A 23,646-nucleotide genomic window follows, 5' to 3' on the forward strand; every position below is an offset into this window, starting at 1 on the left:
AGCAAAGGGACCAGCCTCCTGATTTTCAGGATACTTCTAGACTTACACATTCATACAATGGACGGGCAATGTCAACAAGCCAAAAGGAGCATGTGCAAATAAACTTCATCAGACTATGGCCCAGTTGTTCATTATCTCAGATCTGTATCTCCACTGAGATCCTGCTAGTACCAGACACAGTACAGTTCCCATCCTGAGATGATTGCTTCGGCTAAGTTCTCATCATGGAAAACTTCTCCCATGTAGGGAGCAGTTTCATCATCCTACAGTGATCTGACACAAGCCTTGTTATCACTGGAAATTATACATTCTTCAGTACATTTTTTTTTATTTTGTTGTAGTCAGTTCTGAAGAGCGTTGAGAGAGATTAGGACAAATGAAAAGCTCACCAACCATGTATTTTTTATTTATTTTTTTATTCTTGAATGATTAATATATCTATGTGTAGAGTTGAACAGGAATTTGACCTGGAGTTTATGGTAGAAAAGAAGATGCAAAATTGAGGAAGAGGAGCCATGGTTTTGGTTAGCCTTTAGACATCTGCAGAGCCAAGTTAAGGCTTCGTGAATTTTAGCAGAAAGGGCCCCTAAGTTCCTGACAGCCATATTTGCAAATGTAGTGAGAATCTCTTCTGTGATAGAAGTGAGTCTCATGATTCTCTAATCAAAAGAAAGTAGCTCAGGAAGTCAAGCCTTATCATATGAGGACCAACATTAAATCACTAATCTAGGGGTGCTGTCAATAGTCTAAACGTATGAGACCATTGTTCTTAACCATGATTTTCAGGAATTCCAAGAATATTATAATGTGTTACTTCCTTTATGATGACACTATGAGTCTTTTATACTCATGTCTCCAAGGCAGCAAGGCTGTGGGACAATTTTTCTCTTTTGAGGGAACCCAGAAATAAAAGCATTAGTCTTATATTATGTCACCTAAATAAAGATGACAAAAAATTCGTTGCAACAGTAATGCTGTGTGCACCAAGTAAGAATAAAACATTTCTGTAGGCCAGTATGCTATTGTGGTCTCACCAAAGATTCTATTTATCTGCTCAGTGGAACCCTCTGGGAAGCCTTATGGTCAGCATCCAGAAGGTATGAGTGTTCTAAGGAAGAGTTCATTTGTACAACTTTAGTCCTAGGCCTTAACAAAACTGTCCATTTGTCTTTTCTGTCTGCTTTGCTTTTGTTTCATTTCATTTCAGTTTTTTATTGTTGTTACTTTGAGTTAGAGTCTCACCAGCTTCAAACATTGTATGTAACCTATGCTGGACTTGAGCTTGTAATCTTCCTGCCTTGGACTCCAGAGTTCTGAAATAGCCATGCACCACCATGCTCAGGCATCCATAAGCTTTTGGGGGCTCAGTTTCCATTCTTGGATATTCCCTTTTAGCTATGAGTCCGCATTTTCACTAAAACTGCCTCTCTAACTTTTACCAAGCAAGGACTGTGGGTTAGATCTTGCTCAAATAAATATCTTAGAGTGAGTCTAAAGTCAATGTTTTCTGGAGTTTTGTTCTGGGGAGATAGTGAGCTACAATCAGAAAGGTCTTTGATTTTAGTTTTCAAACTTTAATGTGCAAGGAAATCACTCAAAGATTCAGGGAGAGGGAGAGGGCTCAGCAGTTAGGAGCACTGGTTGCTCTTGCTGAGGACCCAGGTTCTGTTGGCAGCTCACAAGTACCTGTAACTCTAGTCAGAGGCATTTGACAGCTTCTCTGGCTTTACCAAGCCGCACATATGATATACATACATACATGCATCATAACTGCTCATATACATAAAAATAAAATATGTAAGTCTAAAAAGAGAATCACCCAGAGTGAAGTTAAATCTTCTTTGTGAACACCTATTTCTTCTGGTAGAGTCAGTCATTCTGGGATTTAATAACACAAGCCTAGCAAGGTTTGAACACAAGTGCTCAGTAACTTAGCTTGGACAGTGACTTCTCTGTCGTTAGCTGAAATGTTTCTTTATCTGTCTAGACTATTTAGATAGCAATACAGAGCTTCTGTGCAGTTGCAAGAGACTTGGGAGTCTTTTTGTGACCAGTGCGCTTAGACTATACTTGGCAATGCTTTCTAAGAAACCCTCTTGTGTCTGTTTCATTCAAGCTGGCACCTCACACTTTAGTTGAAACAAAACACCTCTTTTGTTCCTCAAATACATTGGTGACCAAGGTCTAAAGGTTTAAAAACTAAGATGTCAGCTTCCTACACCTGGGCTGCCAAGGATTATCAAATCTGTGTGTGTGTGTGTGTGTGTGTGTGTGTGTAACAGGAAACCAAATAGGCCAAGCACTAAAAACTCTGCACTGCTTTAGATGAGTGCTGAAATTTGGTTCACTTTATGCTAAAGGTCCTTTCCAGGCAGCTTGCTTAACTAACAGAAAATAAAAACTTTAGATGAAATGTGTTATTTATAGCGAATACGAAGCATCATTATTATCAATTCTTATTACAAAATACACAGAAAAAATACCCTTTTTGTTATTTAAATATGGCTTGGCTACATTGAGAAATAGTACAGATGTTAATCCACAGCCTCCCAGCTGCATCCTGGGTAATCATTATTATGTTTTATTCCTATTTGGAATTACTGGTAATAGACTGTATATTTTTGTGTGAAATTCAAATCAGGGAGCCCTGATGAATTGAGATGATTGATATTATATATACACACACATAATTTTGGAATTGGGGACAACAATAGAAATACTTCTCTCTTAGAGAAAATGTACTCCACTAGCTGCTGTCTCTGTGATCTTGTTACAGAATGTTTTTCATCAGAATAGATGTGCCAACATTTACTGAATTGTCCATAGTTGGAATAAACTGACCCTTGACAAGTAATCTAAATTTGTTTTGAAAATATCTATGCAATTGTTGAAAATCTGTAACATAAATATCTGGATCCTAAAATATATGGCTTTAATGCACAAGTATTTAAAACCTCATGACTGTATGCTTTTATTCTGTGTTTTTGTTTTCTTTGATATCTCCTGCATTCTCTGAGTAAATATCTCACTGGTAAAATTTTACATATATAACCTGGAAAAGAATGGGGCCAATATAATATGTAATATTGTTGAAATATACATTTTTACATAAACATTTGTGTTTATGAACAAATGTTTATTTTCCCATTTATAATCCCTTCTAAACTGACTGACCTAGTCTAGCATAATTACTTTGTAACAAACTAAGATACGGTGAGACGGTGGCTTCCCAGAGGTCCTGAAGTTAGGAGCCAAGCAAAGCATTAAGTGACAGTTCATGGTTCACAAATCCTCATGCTGCACCTTCCACATCAGAGTCGTATGTGGTACTTCCATCTCTGGAACAGAATATAATTCTATGAAATCATCTTGTTCCCTTTATGTACTTATGTCTCAACCATAACATGAAGCTTTAATTTTTAATGTCTGAGTTAAAATAAATCACCTTACCAGATTTTACTTGATCCCCAAACCATCTTGATTTATGTCCCTTTGTCCCAGTTCTAAATGAGTTCTATCTGGAATTATCACTCATCAGTTTAAAAAAAAAAAATGTTTATAAAGGTTTTCCAGACTAGATGACCTGGACTCTCAACAGAAAGCTGGTAATCTTTATCATGTCATGTTATGGGCAGCAGTGCTTCTGTCTGACCATTTGTCAGGCAACACCAAAATGGGCTAATTATTTAAAAATTTTTAATATCAATTAAAAATAGGACATGTCCTTATGGACAACTTACCAGCACATAGAGAATTAATGTGGAGAAGATGCATCATTCTCTTAAGAAATTCATGATTCAGGGAAGGGAAAAGAAAGGCTTGAATACCTTGATAGAAAAAGAGGAATATTAGAGGGAAATCATCTTTAAAATTATACGGTTGAAAAAAAGATAAAGGTCTAAAAACCTTCTGGGAGAAAGGATAGAAATTGCACATGTTTTTGAAGAATGAAAATCCTATAGATTTTCCATAGACATAGGTAATGAGATGCACTTTGAACAGTGTTTGTATGTGTATACTCTAATAACAGGCCCAGATACTTAAATTATGGTCTGTAGCTTATTCTTTGAGCTTTGTTCCTGTTCCATGACAAAATGACTGCCACACATCTAAGTTCTCTTCTTCAAAAACAAGATTTAGAAATGTACGGTTGTTTGCCTTTGCTCTGTGTTTAAGCACATGATCAGTTGGCATAAAATTAGTCCTTTGCTACAGATCATTTTAGGAATCAGATTTTCAGACTTCTTTTACTTGCCCGCATAATCATTTTAATTAGTGCCGCCCCCCCCGTGAGTGTGTGTGTGTGTGTGTGTGTGTTTCATGCATGTACACACTGACATGAGTGCTGAATATAAAGCTGTTCCTTATTAACATTTTATTATTTTTAAAAAATCATCATTGCTTTTTCCTAATTATGACTTTAATTACAAAGGGAGAAACTGTTAACTTTATGGCATTATGCAGCTTTCCAAAATGACAGCAGCACAAAAAGGATGTAGGAAGCACAAAATGTGGACAGAATAGAAGGTTGGGCCAAAGCAGATGGAACAATAAGACAGAAGGAAGAAGGGGATGTGCCAGGCAGCCTGTGTCTGGAAGCTGGTAGTGAAGCAAATGATCAACATGTGGCTGGGGAGCCCTGTCTCGGCTTCGTAAATGCTGGGAGGAGGTTATGCTTCAATAGGAAACTGTCATCTTGAAGCTGAGGCAGAGTATTGAGCATCACGGTTTCATGTTTGTTATTTCTTCACAGTGTGGTATTGATTCTGGTTGTTGCTCCTATTGGAAATGTGGTATTCAATGAGGAACTTTTCTCTTTCAGATGACTACACCCTGCATGGTCCAGTTTTTGTTCAAGAACCAAGTCACATAATGTTTCCTTTGGATTCAGAGGAGAAAAAGGTGAAACTCAGTTGTGAAGTTAAAGGGAATCCAAAGCCCCACATCAGGTTTGTTGATTTAAGAATGTGTTTCCAACCTGGGGTGATGATGGCACACGCCTTTAGTCATAGCATTTCAGAGGCAGAGCTAGGAATTCAGGGTGAATTCCAGACCAGCCTGATGTACATAGTGAGTTCCAGACCTACCCAGGTCTACATAGTGAGACCCTGGTTCAAAAATGAATAAATAAACAAAACCAAAACAAACATATTTTCATGCATATATTTTACATGATTAAAATTAAAATTGGCAACTACTTACAGAGTACTGAAGAAGAAATAGTATTTAGGATGGCATTGTAAGGTATCCTGAGAAACATGAGGAAATGGTTCTTTCATGGGGGAAAAAAACGTGCCAAACTTCTGTTATCCTGAATAACCTTTTAAAAAAATTAGCAATTTCTAATAACACAGTTTTAATAAAAGTACAACTTTTTATTTTGTCAGAAAGCAAAGAAGGAAATAAGAAGCACATGGATGTAAGAGTAAATGGATTTAGAACAAACAGGAGTTGGCACTTTGACATGTTCTGTGACTGATTTGTGCAACCTTTCAAGGACCAGAGTTGTAAGACAAAGCCTAGGCTCACAGGAACATGTAACAGAACATTCTCTCAAAAGAATCCAAACATGCAAGCTCTCCATGTTTAGTATAAGTGCTAACCAAAAACAGCTTGCCAGCTTTGGTTACAATAAAGTGCCATTTATCACTTACTTTAGACCAGACCATGTGTATTAGTAATTTTTGTAAGAATTGACATGAGTCTCTAAAGAGAACTGGCAAGCTGGATAAATGCAATCATCTCAAGGCAACAGAAAGAGGTGAAAAGAAGCAAATTTTGGAGAGTGGGGCAAATGGCGAGAGGAAGGGTGAAGAAAGGGGGGAGGAATGTGTATGTTTTGATCAGAGTCAGCCATCTTGAGTTCCAGAATGAAAGATGCAAAAAGAATGGGCCAGAAACGACTGTTAGAGAGAAGCGTCAGGATTTCTAACACTGCAGCTTTAGGAAGCCTAGCACAATTCCAAACAACAAATCCTGAAGTCTCTTCTAGAGCAGTGAACAGGTAGAATACCAGATGAAAGAAATGGCCATTATGGAGCCAGACTTCAAATCCAAATATTTTTAAATAAAGTGACAGTTAAACTGGCAACTGATTCCTCAATGTCAACAAAAAAGAAAGTTAACATTTTAATAAATGAAAAAAATTAACTATACAGGGGCTATTGTCAGAAATTGGAAAATGCAAAAAATCAGAAATGCTAGTAAGGATATAGAGAAAGAGAATTCTTAATTGCTTGTTAGTAGGAATATGAAGGAGATAGTTCTTCATAAAAGTAAAAATTACCTATTCCATACTGTTCTTGTTTGCTTTAATGTTGCAATGATAAAATTCTGGACCAAAACTAGTTCAGAGAAGAAAAGGTTTATTTGACTTACAGATGACAGCCCATCATTAAGGGAAAACAAAACATGAACTCAAGGCAGGAAACTGAAGGACAGAGCTAATCAGAGATCACCAAGAAATGCTGGTTACTGTCGTTGTTCGCCATGGTTTGCTAAGCTACCTTTCTTATACAACCCAAGAGCACTTGCCCAAGGTTTATACTGCCTATAGTGGGCTGGGCCCTCCTACATCCATCTGCAATCAAGAAGATACCCCAGTGCACATGTCTCCATGCCAATCTGATGGAGGCAATTCCTCGATTCCATTTCTTTCTTTACAGCTCACCCTGGTTTGTATCAAGGTCTTAAAAACCAAGCCACCCGTATCTTAGTATATACCCACAGAAAATTTAATCATTCTTCCAAAGAGATATCTGGATGTCCATGTTTGTTAAATGACTAAACATAATGACAAGAATATGGGATGAACTGGGGTGAAAATCATATGAAAGGACAAAGAAATAGAAGATTACTCAGTCACAAAAAGAATGAAATCCTGCTCTGTCACTCCCACACTGTGGATGGCACTACAGGGTATTACATTAAATGAAATAAGCCAGCTATAGAATGATATTTAATGTTCTTACCTCTATATAGAAACTCAAGTATTGATCTTTTAGAAATACAGGGTAGAAGAGTGGTTGCCAAAGGACATGAAGGGAGAAGGAATAGAGAGTGGTTGGGAAGCATGAACCAAAATACAGAAAGCATGGCTGACTTGCTCTTAGCTTTCTGTACTACTGTTAGATTAAGACAAATTTTCATATATTTGAAAATAATTAGGTTTGTGACAGCATACTTCCACAACATGTGTGAGGCCCTCGATTCAATCCTAGTACTTGGGATGACAAAAATTAGCCAAGATAAACTAATTCAATCTTCCTTTCCTTTCTTCTGATCTGGAATGTAGTTCAGTTGCTACAATAGTTATCCAGTATGTATGAAGCTCTGAATTTGATCCCCAGAACCCACATAACCAAAAATAATGGGACAAAACTATAAGGCCACCATTTAGGAGCTGATACTTAGTAATAGAGGCAAAATTAAAAGTATCAAGTTTGTCCTCAAATACCCAAAGGAGGTCGAGGTTAGCCTGGAGTTCATGAGGCCCTGTCTCAAAAAAACAAAAACAAAAACAAAAACAAAAAAAGAATTAATTTATATAAAAATAATTGTATTAACAAATTAAAATTTATTAAAATAAAAGTGAGTGAATAGATGAAAGTCTAGTTTTAACATTCTAAGCATAAAGAACTGCAAGGTACCCTAATTTGATATCGTATTGTATATGCATGTCAGGTTTTCACGTGGTACCTTATAAATATGTGTAATTTTTATTTAGACATTTCTATCAAGGAGAACAGACTATGTATGTCTGTAGGCAGACATACACTGAATTTTGATTCCTACAGACTCTCACTATAGAAAATTCTAAAAGACAGCTTGAGATAGGATAAAAATGATCCCAGAGAGAATTCCTGAGCTATGTGGAGACAGAATTAAACAAAGTGATTTGTCAATAATTCCACATAAAATTGATTGCACAAAAAAATGAATAATAAAGAGAATACATTTTTCTAAAAAAATCAAAAGAAGAAAAGTTAACATTCATGACAGTGATAGAAGTACTTTGAAAAGTCTTGCCTTGGTCAATGGATTGCCCATGTGGTTAAAGAAAGAAATAACATCGAATCCTTGTTTCACATTACACACAAAAAATCAATTTCAGGTTAATAACAGCCCTAAATGGGACATTTTGAAAGAAGAAAGAAAACAGGCATGCATATTTATGACATTGGGGAGGAAAAGGATTTTTGGTATGTCATATAAAAAAATAACCTCATTAATATTAATAGTAAATATTCTGTTCAATGGAATAGACTGAGCTGAACAAAATCATAGGCTACAGATTGAGGATGATATATTTAGTACATTTTTTCTTGGTAAAAACTTGATATGAAGATTAGGTAGAGAATGTTAGGTGGAGTAGTTGTGAGACAGAGGCATTCGAGGCCAGCCTGGTCTACAAAGGGAGTTCTAGGACAGCCATGGCTACATAAAAACCCTGTCTTGAAAACACAGAAAAATAAAAAGAAAGAAAATAAGGAAGGAAAGAAGGAAGGAAGCAAAGAAGGAAGGAAAGGAAGGGTAGAAGGTTATCGGGTCTTAGGAAGTGATGATGGTATTTTCCCAGTTGCTGTGGTAAGACGCCTGACAGAAGCAGCACAGGGAGAAAGAGTTTAGTTTAGTTCACAGTTCAAGGGTGTTGCCTACCATGGTGGGAAATAATAGCGCAGGGATTTGAAGCAATTGGTTAAATCACAGCGAGGAAAAGAGCAATGAATGCTTATGCTCACCCTTCTTGTGGCCTTGAGACAGTGTCCACCACAAGGCAATGTCAGTGTCTGCTTCTTAGAAATTGAATGATGGTCAAAGGGACCTCTTAGTTCTGTTAATTTTCACAAGCCTTTAGCCCACATAGGCCAGATTTGCATATTCTGATACATTCAGAACCACCCATAAGAACAACAGCAACAACAACAACAACAACAATAACAATAACAACAACAACAACAAACTACTTAAAACATGGTGAGAATGAGAGTGGAGTTTATACATGGAAAAAGGCATGGTTCCAATCAAAATGAACACAAGAGACCTCAATAGTAACTACTACTCACTTTATTAAACATAGGTCTTCAGTATTTCATGATCCTTTACAACACATATCTTATGTGAGTTATTTTGTCTGTATGTAAGTGTAATGCTGATACAGTTACTGCAAGAGTGAGTAAAATACATCTATACCATCCTTCCTGGCTCAGTGAACAGAGTTCAGAGAGAACATAAGAGTTAGGGGATGCAAATGAATCCTGTACAGTGCTAGCTTCCAAGCATTGCATGGCTGACACACTCATGAATGCACAGTAGCAGTGGCTACCAGGTTGCTGAGGAAATAAAAAAAAAAATTTTTAATTTAGAAGTAGTGGGTAGATGTGGTAAAGGCTTCAAAGAAAAGGAGATATTACAGGTCTTTGGGGAAAAAAAAAGGCCACCTGCTCTGCCATATAAAGAACATTCCACAAAGAAAAGAACAACTAATTAGAGTGGGCTTGATAATTGAGTGAACATGGCATTTATCATCTGAAATATTTTTGAAAGTGAAAGAACACTGTTCACAGTTACTGTAGAAGCTCATCTGCAAACTCTATGCTGTCCTGACTAGACCAGGGTACATCATCTCTCTCTGTGTATAATACAGTAAACTCAAGTTAATGATTTGAAAACACCCTGCAAAGTAAAAACAAATGCAAGAGGCAAAGTTGCTCAGATATATACACGATGAGTTAACAGTTCCCACTTTGAGCACAGAGCCAAGGGTAAGTTCATATGTTAGCTATAAATGAAAACAAATTTCGCAGCAGATTTTGGCAAGTTGTTGCATTGTTTTCCCCCAAACTGCGACCTTTAATTAACATTGCCTGTGTAACATTGTGTTCCTAGATATAGGGGCTTGCCTTGTTATTTAAAACAAGCCATAGAACAGAAACCTATTATGTTTTTAAAGATTGCAGGGGAAAGCTGGGGAGAGCTTTTAATCAAATGCATTAGCAATTCCAGGCAGTGCACAGTGCCTGCCTTTATCCCTCTAGCAGTTTCCTTGTAGCATAATAGCAGTCTGGACCTGAGAGCTTAAAAACTCCCTGTTGTTGATGGAAAGAGCAAGAGAATGAATAGAGAGATCAGGTGTTTTCTAACGCCTTGCTCGCTGCACTTTCTTAGTCTTGGCATTGAGTTTCAGCGGGTTGAACAAGTAGGAAAATTTCGAAAGTGAGTGCTCTGTGGGGATCTTCAGCTGCAGGTTTTTCCTAGGACACCCTAACTGACCTTTTTTTCTTTACATTTATTCCTTCAGCTGAGCCTTTTCTTTTCATTGTTTCTGCCTGTCCGTTTTGAAAAGATTGACCCCCGACCCAGAGATTTTAAGAAGTTTTGTCTCATGCCAACTTGTCTTGTATTAAAGTTCCCCAAGGAGGAGTGACATTACTTATTTCACTCAGCATCCCTACCCAGGTGGAAGAAACCTTCAAGCACCTGGTTAGAGTTGGTTTTCTGTGAAGTTTGTATTCAACTGAGTCTGCAAAGAACAAATTCCAAGTCAGGAAGGGCCTGCCCCGCCCTGAACGTCAAGTTCAAAGAGTTAACAGAGAAGGTTTTTCTGCAGTGATTCTGTATACTGACTTCTTAGCAGAGTGAGGACAACATGCCTTGTGGAGGTTCAAGGTGGCTGGATTGGCCTGCTCTCTGGAGAGAATTCAGCAGTGCTTCCCCCAAGTAATTCAGCTTACAAGACACCAATTTGCCTTGCCCCCTGGGAAAATCTCTTATTGACTCCAAATGAGCCTTGCCTCTCCATTACCAATACTTAAAAGATTCCTAAAACATTGAAAGTAAATTGTGAGGAGTTTCAAGAATGTTTCACTATGCAATGAGATAAGAAATCTGCCATGCAATCCACATTCAATTGGAATGAACACCGACTGCATTGCAGTAAAACACCATGTCATGGTTTATAACACAGACCTGACTGCGTGTCTCATAAAGCACTTTATTTTCTAAATAATCCCATCCCTGCTGCTGTTTGTATGTAAAAGCAGGCAATAAAGTAGATGAACGGACTTTGTGCACAGCATTTTTTGGTTGAGGTGACAAGTGCAGACAAACCTACAGAGGTGTCATTATTCCCTCAGCCAGCCTTCTAAAAGGACTCACATGGTCCCATTCCCAAATTCCACACTCTGCTTGCAGCTCACATTATATTGCAATTTCCTCTTTGAGTTCTTAGATTTGTCATATTAAATTGCTCTACTATCATTTGAACTGAGAGTTATGGCCAAGACGTGATCAGCTGACTAAAAGCAAATGTGTAGGGCAGGCAGTCAGTTCTAGAGATTCATGTGCAGCTAGCACTACTGGGATATAACTCGGCTGTTCTCTTTATTGCTTATTACTTTCTTGTCTGTGTCAGAGCACAGAGAGAATTACTGCAGAGCCTAAAAACACTGTCAGTGTCTAATATCCAGCTTCCTATAAACAAACACATAAAGAGCGAAGTCCTATTTCTGCTTCTAGCCTACTTTCCTGGCCCTCCTGTTTCTAGATTTTTGCACTTCAAAGACACAGATGTGAATAAACTCATGCTACTGTGCTGGGTGAGGCAAGTGGGGTTCATGAATTGTGTATATGCTCAAAGCTCAAATATATACCAGAGGAGTGCAATATTGAATGTGTTAAATTCAACAAGTGTTATTGAACACAGTAAGAGGGCTTAAGGTCCAGATGGATGAAAATGAGAATACGAAAGTAATTTAGGTAAATTGTCTTGTGGCAAAGGGAGTCTTTGCATGAGGAGGAGGAGAATTTCCATGGGACATCTGATAAAACATGAGACATTTTCATGAGAAATACAGACAAGGACTTCATTGGAAATTTTGCTTGACCCCCACCTTTTCTTTTTAAGACAGAGTTTCCTTCTTTAAACCTGTCTGGCCTGAAGGTCACTGCATAGACTAGGCTGGCTTCCAACTCACATGGATCTGCCTGCATCTGCCTGGTGGGCACTGAGTTTAAAGGCAATGGGCACACTAAAGGATATGTATTGTGAGCTGGGCTTTGGTGCTAGATGTACTGTCTTGTCTATAATCCCAGCACTTGAGAGATGGAGGAAAGAGGACCAGGAGTTTGAGATTATCTTACTTATAAAGAAGCCTGAGCTGCCTGAGACCATGTCTCTGAAAAACACGTGTGTACACATACACACACACATACACACACATTGTATGTAATTTGAAGCTAACAGGCTGACAATGTTATCATTTAAATTCTTTTGCATTATGTATTCAAAACCACAGTGCTCTGGGATATTATAAAGATTGCACCCACAATGGGTGGGTATGCACATACACGTTTCTATTTAGGTAATGGCTCTTGTTATTTTAAGAAAGTAAAATGAATAATTCTCAATTTCTACTCACTTTGTTGATTTGAAACAATTTTCTTTGTGCTACAATCTTTTCATGTTTTCTACTCCTATGAGAGTTTTGGTAATTCATAAGCTATCAAAAAGCAGTCATTGAATTATATTAGTTCAAAAGTTGATATGGATTCCTGTGAGTTCCTTAAAGGTGACGTGACTCAGATAAAGCTCTCATTCTTGGTGTTTTAGTGGCTCTGAGAACAGACCTGTAGATCTCCCATACCAAAGATAAGCTACTGAAATGAGTCCTCATAAAACTAATTTATTTGGCTCACTGCTACAGTCAGATTCACAGGTAACCCAAATAAATAAACTGAAGGACAGAAAAACATTCTTTGCTTTGGTTACTTAATAGCCTAGAGTTCACTGGGGCATTTGATTGACATTTTTAGTGCCAGTGGCTAAAGAGATCAGCAAGTTGATCCATGGTCAGGAAGCTTTGTTCCCTGAAGCATCTCAGATCAATAGAATTCCTTGGCTTTGCAACCAGGCACTTCAGTCATTTTAAGAACTGAGTCAAATCAGCTGCAATTTCAGCAACTCCTCCGCTGTCTCCCTGAAAGTGGTATATTCTGTCCTCTTGATATACCTATTTAAGCAGTGATTGCCAACCAGAAAGGGGACATTTTATGGAGCAGTAATAGAAATCATGTAAAAATAATTGTCTTCCATAAGAAGTTAATTACTTGTAGTAGTCTCATGTAGTCACAGAGCAGGTGCTAATGTTTGATTGTCATCATTTACCACAAAAGACAGCTCTTTCTTCATAAATATTTAAGATGTCACCATTGCTGAGTAGACACTTTTTAATATATGTTTTTACCATACCTCAAACGTTCACAGATGATATTTCATGGTCTTTATAGTTTTTGTCTATTTTAGACAATTTAGGAATATTGATTAATATTACAAGACCTTATCTACTGGCATTTTTATACTATAGGTGGAAGTTAAATGGAACAGATGTTGACATTGGTATGGATTTCCGCTACAGTGTTGTTGACGGCAGCTTGTTGATCAATAACCCCAATAAAACCCAAGATGCTGGAACGTACCAGTGCATAGCAACAAACTCGTTTGGAACAATTGTAAGCAGAGAAGCAAAGCTTCAGTTTGCTTGTAAGTAGCAATTATATTGCACCCCAGATGTTTCTTTGAGCTTTTGTACATTGTATAAATAATTTACAAACAGTACCTTCGGAAAAACCACATCATTTGAATGGGGCACATGATAGTTTTATCTTTTCTTCATATTTAGAGGATAGCTTATGTGACTTATGAACAATAAGCATGGGAGGAAAGAGGCATGTTTCATAAGGCTTGAGATAGTTTGTATATATGATCATTTGGTTATATGATGCTTTAAACACACATAAATTTACATGTGTTAAAGTTTACACATGATAAGTGCGTGTGTGACGCATGTATAAATATTAAACATACCATCTATGAAAAGGCAATTGAACTGCCAGCAACCTAGTAGTTAATGAAGAAGTGCTTTAATGATAAAATACAGAATGGAGATGTAGCTTAGCTATCAATTCACCAGTAAACCCTACAATTCTCTGTTTTGTTTCATCCAGTAGAAAAATATTTTTAAGTCCAATAATGGAAAGGAGAGAGAAAGTATTATTCACCTTTTATATTTATATACCAAATTAGAACACTGAAAAACAAATTGCCAGGTCCTAAGATTGCTATTTAATGAAAATTTTTGCCTGTGTGAAAGAAATTAGAATTTAGAAATAGAGAGTTGAAAATCAAAATCCAGGAGCAGAAGCAATAAGTACACGTCGTATTGCAGACACCTTGAGGATTGCTGTTCAGATACAATTTTAAGGGCATATGTATTTGCATATGATTATTTATTCCCTTGTATAAAGTCTCAACTCATATAGCAGTATGTTAATAGCAAAGGTTTCACAATTACTAAGTCTGTAGGTGATAACACTGTAGAATATTCTTATTAACAAAACCCTCTCTGGGAACAGGATATCAAATATACCTATTATAGTATTCAGCACTTAATCTTTTATTGCTATTTTATGACAATTTTTGTAATTGAGAATTGAATTTCCTGGAAATTATATATATTGGATTGTGAAGCTATCTTGTTTGTAAATGTCTCCTGAGATAGTCTTTTGATTTCGTGGGTAAGCAGAACAATAGGAGAGTGACACAGCTGACTAAGGGCCACAGAACCAAGGTGCACATTCTTCTTGGTTTAATACAAACTAGTACTCTGTACTCAGGTTTTGGTAATGACAGGTGAATTTCATTATGTCCATTCATCAAAACAATTATGAAATCATAGGTATTTAGCATAGAGGAAAATATAATTTTTCAATATATTGTGACTCCTCTGTGATTTTTTTTTTTTTAATTTACAGTAAAAATTTAACAACAAAAGGGCGGGAGGCAAAGAAAGCTACCATTACCAGCAAGTTGACTTTCTAATATACACTTTAAAAATAATTTTAGCACACCTCAAACCTATACCTTTATAAAAAGCACAGGCATTTTTGTCATCAAAATCATTATGAGGTCGAGATTATATATTCAAGAATAGTGATTTAAATACAACAGAACAGTTTACCAGGAGAATGTGTTCCTTGCTTACCTTTGATCGGCTTTCCTGAAGACAAACATTTGAAATCCTCCTTGCTCATCCAGTGTCACCAGTGACAGAAGCGTCTTTCCCTTCCAGAATTGTTGCTGACCATCACATTTCATGTTACGTCTATAGATGTTTTGTCTGCATGCATATCTGTACACTACGTGTGCATAGTCCCTACAGAGAGACTATATTGGCTCATTTGGAGCTGAAGTCACAAGCTGCCATGTGGGTACTTGGAATGGAATCTGGGTCCTCTGGAAGAACAGCCAGTGCTCTGAACTACTGAGTCATCTCTCTAGTTCTTTTCCAATTGTTACTATATAAAATATATGAAACTATATCTTTCTCGTCTATCTATTTATTTACTGGCTTTTTGAGACATGGTTTCTCTGTCTAGCCTTGGGTGTCCTGGACTACCTTTGTAGATCAGACTGGCCTCGAACTCACAGAGATTCACCTGCCTCTGCTTCCTGAGTTCTCGGATTAAAGGTGTGCGCTACCACACCTGGCTTTTCTTTAATGAACAATTATCTTCTGCACAACACATGCCTGTGTAAATTCATTTATTAAGAAGTCTACATTTTCTATACATTCCATGATCTTTGCAGAAGACAATAGAAGCCAGCATTTCCCTGCTGTGAATGTCCACTGCAGCTAATGGACTGGCTATACTAGTAATTTCTAAAGTGCTTTTCCTTTACTGCAACCATATTGTTAATTTACAGCTTATCCAATTATCTCATGTTATTAAACTAAATTCACAATATAGTATTCTCCTGTGATATATCCCTTCTCAGCAGTAGTCCATTGTTCTAACACATTTCAAATTATTTTAAATAATTTTCTTTCAGCACCTCTTCCAACATGCTAGTATCCCCTGGGATACTGTGATTCCCATGGGGCAGGGGTAGCTTGTCTTTCATTCCAAACCTATGTGTTTCCTGATATAAAAAATGATACTAGCCATTGTTGAATTCTTTCTTCCAGCTTGCAAGGATTGAATATCATAGTTGAGGTTAGACCAATGGCTCAAAGCTCAATATACGGTAGAAGCTTTTAATGTAGGCATTTTGGTTAAATTAGTATGGTGGTTGATGCTTCTATTCTAAGTACTTAGTAAGCTGAGGCAAGAAGATAGCTATGACTTTAAGGGCACTTTTTACTTTATAGTGAGTTCCAGGCCATTCTGAGCCACAGAGTAAAATCTTGGCTCACTCATAAGAACAAGAAAAGTGGTTGGGGTGCAGCTCAGTTCTCAGGAGTGTTTGCCAAGCAATCTGATGTGCTGGATATAATTCAACACCACATAAAGGTAAATGTGTTTTTATTAGTTTTATTTATATGAAATACTAATTAGCCTCCCAACTCAGTATGGACAGAAAATCTGATGGCTATGTCTCTACCAATAAGTCTCTACTGGTTATGTGTTGACCATGATGTCATGTGTACCATAGAGAGCTCTACTAATATGAGGTCAGCTCAAACCCTTACAGTAGTGTTCTTTGCACATTCTTGTTCAGCCAGCTGCAAATTTAACCAATTATTCTGTGATTGGACCCCAATTTCTATTTACCCTTAAAGCAGTGAGAATTTCCTTTAAAAAATCAGGATGTACTGTCTCTTCAGCATTCATTCCTGTCTGGCCTCTCTTTAACTTGGAGCCTTGCTTCAACTATTTGTCATAAAACAGCAAATATTCTTTTAAAAAATGTAAATTAGATCATTCCACTTCATTGATTTATGCCTTCTGCTGCACCTTGAAAAAAAATATTTTGCCATGTCTAATTTCAATTTCTGAAAAAAAAAATAGCAAACTACTCTTTCGGTACCAGATATTAATACTTTCATTCCCTTTGCCTGATACCCAACACTCCCTTTTTCCACTCTTTCAATTGGCTGTTGCTTTAAAATCTTCCGTTTTCAATGTCAGTGTAATAATCTGTGGTGGTTTGAATAAGAATGACCCCCCCCCATGGGCTAACATATTTGTATGTTTGGTTCCCACTTGGTTGTTGACTGTTAGGAATGATTAGGAGGTGTAACCTTGTTAGGGAGGGTATGTCATGAGGGACTAAGCTTTGAGGTTTTAGAATCCCATACAGGTCCCAGCCTATCTTATCTATTGCTTGTTCTCAGCTCCTGCCACATATCTGCCCCAGTGCCATGGCTGCCTTCCTACTGCCATGCTTCCCCCCATAATGGAAATGGACTAACGCTCTGAAGCTATGAGCAATCTCACTATTAAAGACTTCCTTCCATGAGTCTTTGCTCATGGTGTCTCTTGATAGCAATAGGATAGTAGCTATGACACATCCTAAAACGTATTTTTCACATGTCCTTTTCTTCCACAAAAGATACATTTCTTTTCCTTTCTTCTGCCTATCTTCCTCCAGCTCTCTACTTCAACACCACAGCATTCTCTGTTTCTTGGACAAGATTTGGCAAAACATCAAATGGCTATATTTTTCCATTTGCTTTTGATTCTTCTGATAGCATCTTCATTCCAGAGGACCTGAGATCATGTTCTCCATCCTATATTTGTAGACCTTAGCAATTTACTTGTATGAATTCAGACATTCCTTTGTTAACTCCAATTTAGTAATGAGTATGTCTCCAAAACTAAGAATGTAGAATGTTATGAATCAAGGCAATTTTTAAATATATGGATGAAAACAAAGGTGGTTACAAGAAGATGGAGAGAACACCCTTATAGGCCTAAGATAATATCTGGTGACATTCTTAGCTTTTAGGTTGGTAGATCCTAGTGATCTATTAAAGTTAATAGACTGCACAAGATTTTTATTAAGTAGTTACAAGACATTCGTTCCCATAAAGATGTGACAAAGGATTGACTATTTAGGGGGATAAATCTAGTCCCAGATAAAATAATTAGGCTCGAGCTCTATAACAGTCTAACATTTCCATATCTCTATAGTTCCACTCAGTCAATCGGTCTTGGCAGGTACAGCCTCTTTCAAGGATTCTCATCCACTCTGGTACTTAAAAAAAGGATAAAAGGTTATCCTTTACTTAATAAATAAGACTTAAGTAAAGTAGTGATGTCCTTTACATATCACTGAGCGATTTTTCCTTTAAGCATTTGTTTATTCTTGAAGACCAATGTTGCTTCCTGACCATATTCTATACCCTGTACCAAACAAGTAAGCCTATATGTGATTTTGAATCATGTGATTTTATGTCTGAGGAAATTCTATATATTTCTTAGTTTGTATCCTTATAAAAATGAAAGTGAAGATGGAAGTGGATGAACTATTTGTTGTTATTACACAGCCAATAATTTCCAGCCAAGAAAATCCAGCCCTCAGCTCTTAGTCCTGAGCTAGCTTTTTTTTTCTACTTCAAACTAACCTATGTCATAAGAAAAGCACCCCTTTTTTTTAAACACATTTTTATTGAAAGATAAAATAATTCATATTACATCTCATTTTCTATCCCATCCCATACATCCTCCCATTCCTCCCTCCCTCCCACTTTCACCCCAATCCCCCTTCCCTATGACTGTGACCAAGGGGGACCTCCTCCCCCTGAATATGGTGCTAGGGTATCAAGTCTCTTCTTGGTAGTCTGCTATCCTTCCTCCGAGTGCCATTGGGCCTCCCCAACAAAGGGACATGGCCAAATATGGGGCACCAGAGATCCTGTAAGTCAGTCCCCAGTCTCCACTTAACTGTGGAGAATGTTCTGTCCCTTGGTTAGATCTGGGTAGGGGTTTGATGATGGTTGCATGTTTTGTCCTTGGTTGGTGCCTTTGATCAAGCAGAACCCCTGGGCTCCGATCCACCCATCATAATGTTCCTCTTGTAGGTTTCTAGGACCCTCTGGATCCACTTACTTCCCTATCCCCTATATTTTTCTCACCTAGAGTCTCAATAGGATGTTCTCACCTCTATCCCACTTTCCTGGTAGGTGCAGATTTTGATGGGACCTGCCCCTTGGGCTAGTGTCCAGTTATAAGTGAGTATATACCATTTGAGTCTTTCTGCTTCTGGGTTAGCTCACGCATTATGATCCTTTCTAGTTCAATCCATTTGTCCACAAATTTCGGGAATTCCTTGTTTTTAATAGCTGAGTAGTATTCCATAGTGTTTATGTACCACAGTTTCTTTATCCATTCTTCTACTGATGGACACTTAGGCTGTTTCCATGTTCTGGCTATTATGAATAAGGCTGCTATGAACATGGTTGAACAAATTTTCTTGTTGTGTGCTGGAGCATCTTCTGGGTATATTCCAAGGAGAGCAATAGCTGGGTCTTGAGGAAGCCCTATTCTCAGTTTTCTAAGGTAGCACCAGATAGATTTCCAAAGTGGCTGTACTAGTTTGCATTCCCACCAGCAATGAAGGAGTGTTCCTCTCTCTCCACATCCTCGCCAGCATGTGTTGTCACGTGAATGTTTGATGGGTGTAAGATGGAATCTCAGAGTTGTTTTGATTTGCATTTCTCTGATGACTAGAGATGTTGAGCATTTCTTTAAGTGTTGTTCAGCCATTTGATATTCCTCTATTGAGAATTCTCTGTTTAATTCTGAGCCCCATTTCTCAATTGGGTTATTTGGTTTGGTGGCGTTTAATTTCTTGAGTTCTTTATAAAGTTTGGATATTAGACCTTTGTCAGATGCAGGGTTGGTGAAGATTTTTTCCCAGTCTGTAGGCGGTCGCTTTGTTCTTTTGACAGTGTCTGCTGCCTTACAGAAGCTTCTCAGCCTCATGAGGTCCCATTTATTAATTGTTGACATTAAGGCCTGGGCTGTTGGTCTTCTGTTCAGGAAGTTGTCTCCGGTGCCAATGTGTTCCAGGCTCTTCCCCACTTTTTCTTCTAACTGATTTAGTGTCTCTGGTTTTATATTGAGGTCTTTAATCCATTTGGACTTGAGCTTTGTGCATGGTGACAAGTATGGGTCCAATTGCATTTTTCTACATGTGGAAATCCAGTTAGACCAGCACCATTTGTTGAAGATGATATCCTTTTTCCATTGAATAGATTTGGCTTCTTTGTCAAAAATCAGGTGACTATATGTGTGTGGATTCATATCTGGGTCTTCGATTCGATTCCACTGATCAACCAGTCTATTACTGTGCCAGTACCATGCTGTTTTAATTACTATTGCTCTATAGTACAGCTTGAGATCAGGTATGGAGATTCCTCCTGAGGATCTTTTATTGTATAATATTGTTTTAGCTATTCTGGGTTTTTTGTTTTTCCATATAAAGTTGAGAATTGACCTTTCAATGTCTTTAAAAAATTGTGTAGGTATTTTGATAGGGATTGCATTGAATCTGTAAATTGCTTTTGGTAAAATGGCCATTTTTACTATGTTGATTCTCCCAATCCACGAACAAGGGAGATTCCCTCCATCTTCTCAAGTCACCTTCAATCTCTTTCTTTAGGGACTTAAAGTTTTTTTCAAACAAGTCTTTCACTTGCTTGGTTAGCGTTACTCCTAGGTATTTTAAATTGCTTGTGGCTAACGTGAAGGGTATAGATTTCCTAATTTCTTCCTCTGTATGATTGTCATTTGTATATAGGAAGGCTACTGATTTTTTTGAGTTAATTTTGTAACCAGCCAGTTTGCTGAATGTGCTTATCAACTGAAGGAGTTCTCTGGTGGAATTTTGGGGGTCACTTATGTACACTATCATATCATCTGCAATAGGGATAGCTTGACTTCTTCCTTTCCCATTTGGACCCCCTTGATCTCCTTGTGTTGTCTTATTGCTCTGGCTAGGACTTCAAGAACTATATTGAAGAGATATGGAGAAAGTGGGCAGCCTTGTCTGGTCCCTGATTTTAGAGGAATTTCCTTGAGTATCTCTCCATTTAATTTGATGTTGGCTATTGGCTTGCTGTATATAGCCTTTATTATGTTGAGGAATGTGCCTTGTATCCCCGATCTCTCCAACACTTTAAACATGAATGGGTGTTGGATTTTGTCAAATACTTTTTCTGCATCTAAGGAGATGATCATGTGGTTTTTTTTCTTTAGTTTGTTTATATGGTGGATTACATTGATGGATTTCCATATATTAAACCATCCCTGCATGCCTGGAATGAAGCCTACCTGGTCATGATGAATGATATCTTTGATATGCTCTTGTATTCATTTTGCAAGAAAAGCACCCCTTAACCTTGATGTAATGAATCACATGTTTTCAGATCTCATTTACATATTTTGTATGATTTTATCTGTAGAACAAGTATAAAGAAATAGATTTATTGTTTCTATTTTAAAATTTATTTAAAAATTGTCTCATACTGCGTTTGTTGGCAGAACTGGATAATTTCTTATATTGGCACTTAACATCTTTAACTTTTATTAATTGACCTGTACACATTTCATGGTTTACTAGAGAGAATTTGTCTAAGAATATGTTCTCATTTTGCTACACAATGTCTCTAGAAGATATTTTTTTCTTTAATTAAACAAGGACAGCATGATGTAGGCTCCTCTTAGTGAGATATGGACCCTTCCGTGAACGTTACTTATTTGTATTATAATTTTGAGAGCATTTTGCATTTTGTTTTTTGGTATCCACTCTCCCGGGGGTTATTATCTGGCCACCAGCAATCCTCTCCTTGTCTGCCAATTACCCGGCTGCATACCTCTCTAACTTTTACTCCTTCTACTTCACTTGGGTCTATAGAAAGTGATTGACTAATTTTCCCAGTGACTGGCACTTAGTTAACTCTCAATAATACCCTGAATGAATGAATGAATGAATGAATGAATGAATGAATGGATACTAAATAAGTGTTGAATAGTTGTTGCCTCATCACACATAAGAATGAGTGGCCACTGTCTTCAGGGACTTTCTTGTGGCCCCATGGAGAGTGGTGCGGGTGTGTCCAAACCTTACCACTTAGAGGCTAAGCAGGAGATGATTGGCATCGTAACTACAGATGTGTTCCTGTGCTGGGTTGAAAAACACTACCCACACTAAAAGGACAACCTATGTGAGATACAGCAACAGTGCCATCATAGGCAAGTCAAATATGAGACTATGCTTTCCTTTCATTTAAGTGAGCCTCTCCAACCCTCACCCATTTCCTCCTTTCAGTCATCCAGAAGAATGTCACACCGAATGTTGTTTTCAATATTTCACAGGCAAGTGAATCAGTGGACAAAGGTGAGAGCAAAGGGGATTTACTTGAAAGCATCATTTCCACAACATAATGACAAATGTGTTTCCAGAGGCCGTGTGTATGTAGAACAGGATGCTGCTGCCTCATCTCTGAGCATCCATGCTTCTTGCTTCTACAGCTAGGCTATCCAGACTAGATTTTCTGGAGAACCAAGATGCACTCAACAGCAGTTAAAGTATTCTCTGATATATAGACATGAATCACAAAGGACCAGGGACGTAGCTCTGTGTTAGATTACTTTCCAAATACAGACAAGGTCTGGGTTGATGCCCAATATTGCCAAATAAGAAACAAACCAACAAATCCAAATGTACCTCTCTACACTTGCCTATAACCCTAGAAGTCAGTAGGCAAAGGCAAGAGGTTTCTCAGTTGGAGGCCTGCCTTGTGGACATTTTGTATTCCATTCAGCCACACCACACAGAGAAATTCTGTTGAAGGAGAGAGAGAGAGAGAGAGAGAGAGAGAGAGAGAGAGAGAGAGAGAGAGAGAGAGGAGAGAGACAGACAGACAGACAGAGACAGAGACAGAGAGACAGAGAGACAGAGAGACAGAGACAGAGCCAGACAAAGACAGACAGAGACAGAGACAGAGAGACAGAGAGAGAGACAGAGAGAGAGAGAGAGAGAGATGGGAGAGAGACAGAGACCCAGAAAGACAGAGAATGTGAGATGAGAGAGATGCAGGCTTGAGAAGTACTGAATCTGTTTTGTGTAGTTGGAATGGAATGTGTTCCATTTCATGTATTTCTCCAATAATAGTTGTAGATCAGCAGCTCTGGTGGTGGGGTGGAAGCACTCCCCTCTTAGAGATATAATATCTCCTAAGGTTCCTAGCCTCAGAAAGTTATGCAATGATTCTCCCTTTCCTTTCATTTCTTTCCCATATTTCTTCCATGTCTTGTCTCTTTGAAATAAAAAATAGTTACACACTTAGGTATAGTCAGATAGAAATGCAAAGTATGGTCGCCATTCTTTGGAATCAGGTTCAGCTCCTACGGATGCCTATGACCTTGAACAAGGTGTTTCCTCCTACTTCAAATTCTTTACACCTAAGATAGAGGTTAGTTACTCTGCCTCTTTGGCTATAAAGATCAAATAAACTAGTATTGTAATCTCCTAAGTCATGCGTTAGTAAGACTGAATGATTATTAGGCATTATTATACTTTTATTACTCTATATTGGCAATTATGCTAAGCATTTTGAAAGCATTATCCCATTTAACTCTCAACGCAACCCAAGACTCTGTAGTCACTCTCTTCACCTTAGAGCTGAGTGGCATGGAAATTAGTGAATTGAAATCTCTATCCAGGATATGGGTTAGAAGTAAGTAATAGCATAGGACTCTGGTCACCTAATGCCTGAGCAGCTGTCTGTAACCCTGTGACACATAAAATATTTTTCTAAAGCTCTTTGTGATCAAAGCATTGATTTGGTACCTTGATAA

The 23,646-nt window shown here is 37.8% G+C and overlaps 1 protein-coding gene across 4 annotated transcripts in view; it reads left to right on the top strand.

Moving 5' to 3' along the window:
- The window catches only part of LOC127197235 (contactin-4), a 746,803-nt gene that overhangs the window by 394,236 nt on the left and 328,921 nt on the right, over positions 1 to 23,646 (top strand). For all 4 annotated transcript variants that reach the window (XM_051155008.1, XM_051155009.1, XM_051155007.1 and 1 more), the window contains exons 3-4: positions 4,823 to 4,949; positions 13,365 to 13,540. In XM_051155008.1, coding sequence (XP_051010965.1) covers positions 4,823 to 4,949; positions 13,365 to 13,540 — 303 coding nt within the window. The remainder of the gene's footprint in view (positions 1 to 4,822; positions 4,950 to 13,364; positions 13,541 to 23,646) is intronic.

This window comes from Acomys russatus, chromosome 13, assembly GCF_903995435.1.
Source record: "Acomys russatus chromosome 13, mAcoRus1.1, whole genome shotgun sequence".
In the NCBI taxonomy this organism is placed as follows: Eukaryota; Metazoa; Chordata; class Mammalia; order Rodentia; family Muridae; genus Acomys; species Acomys russatus.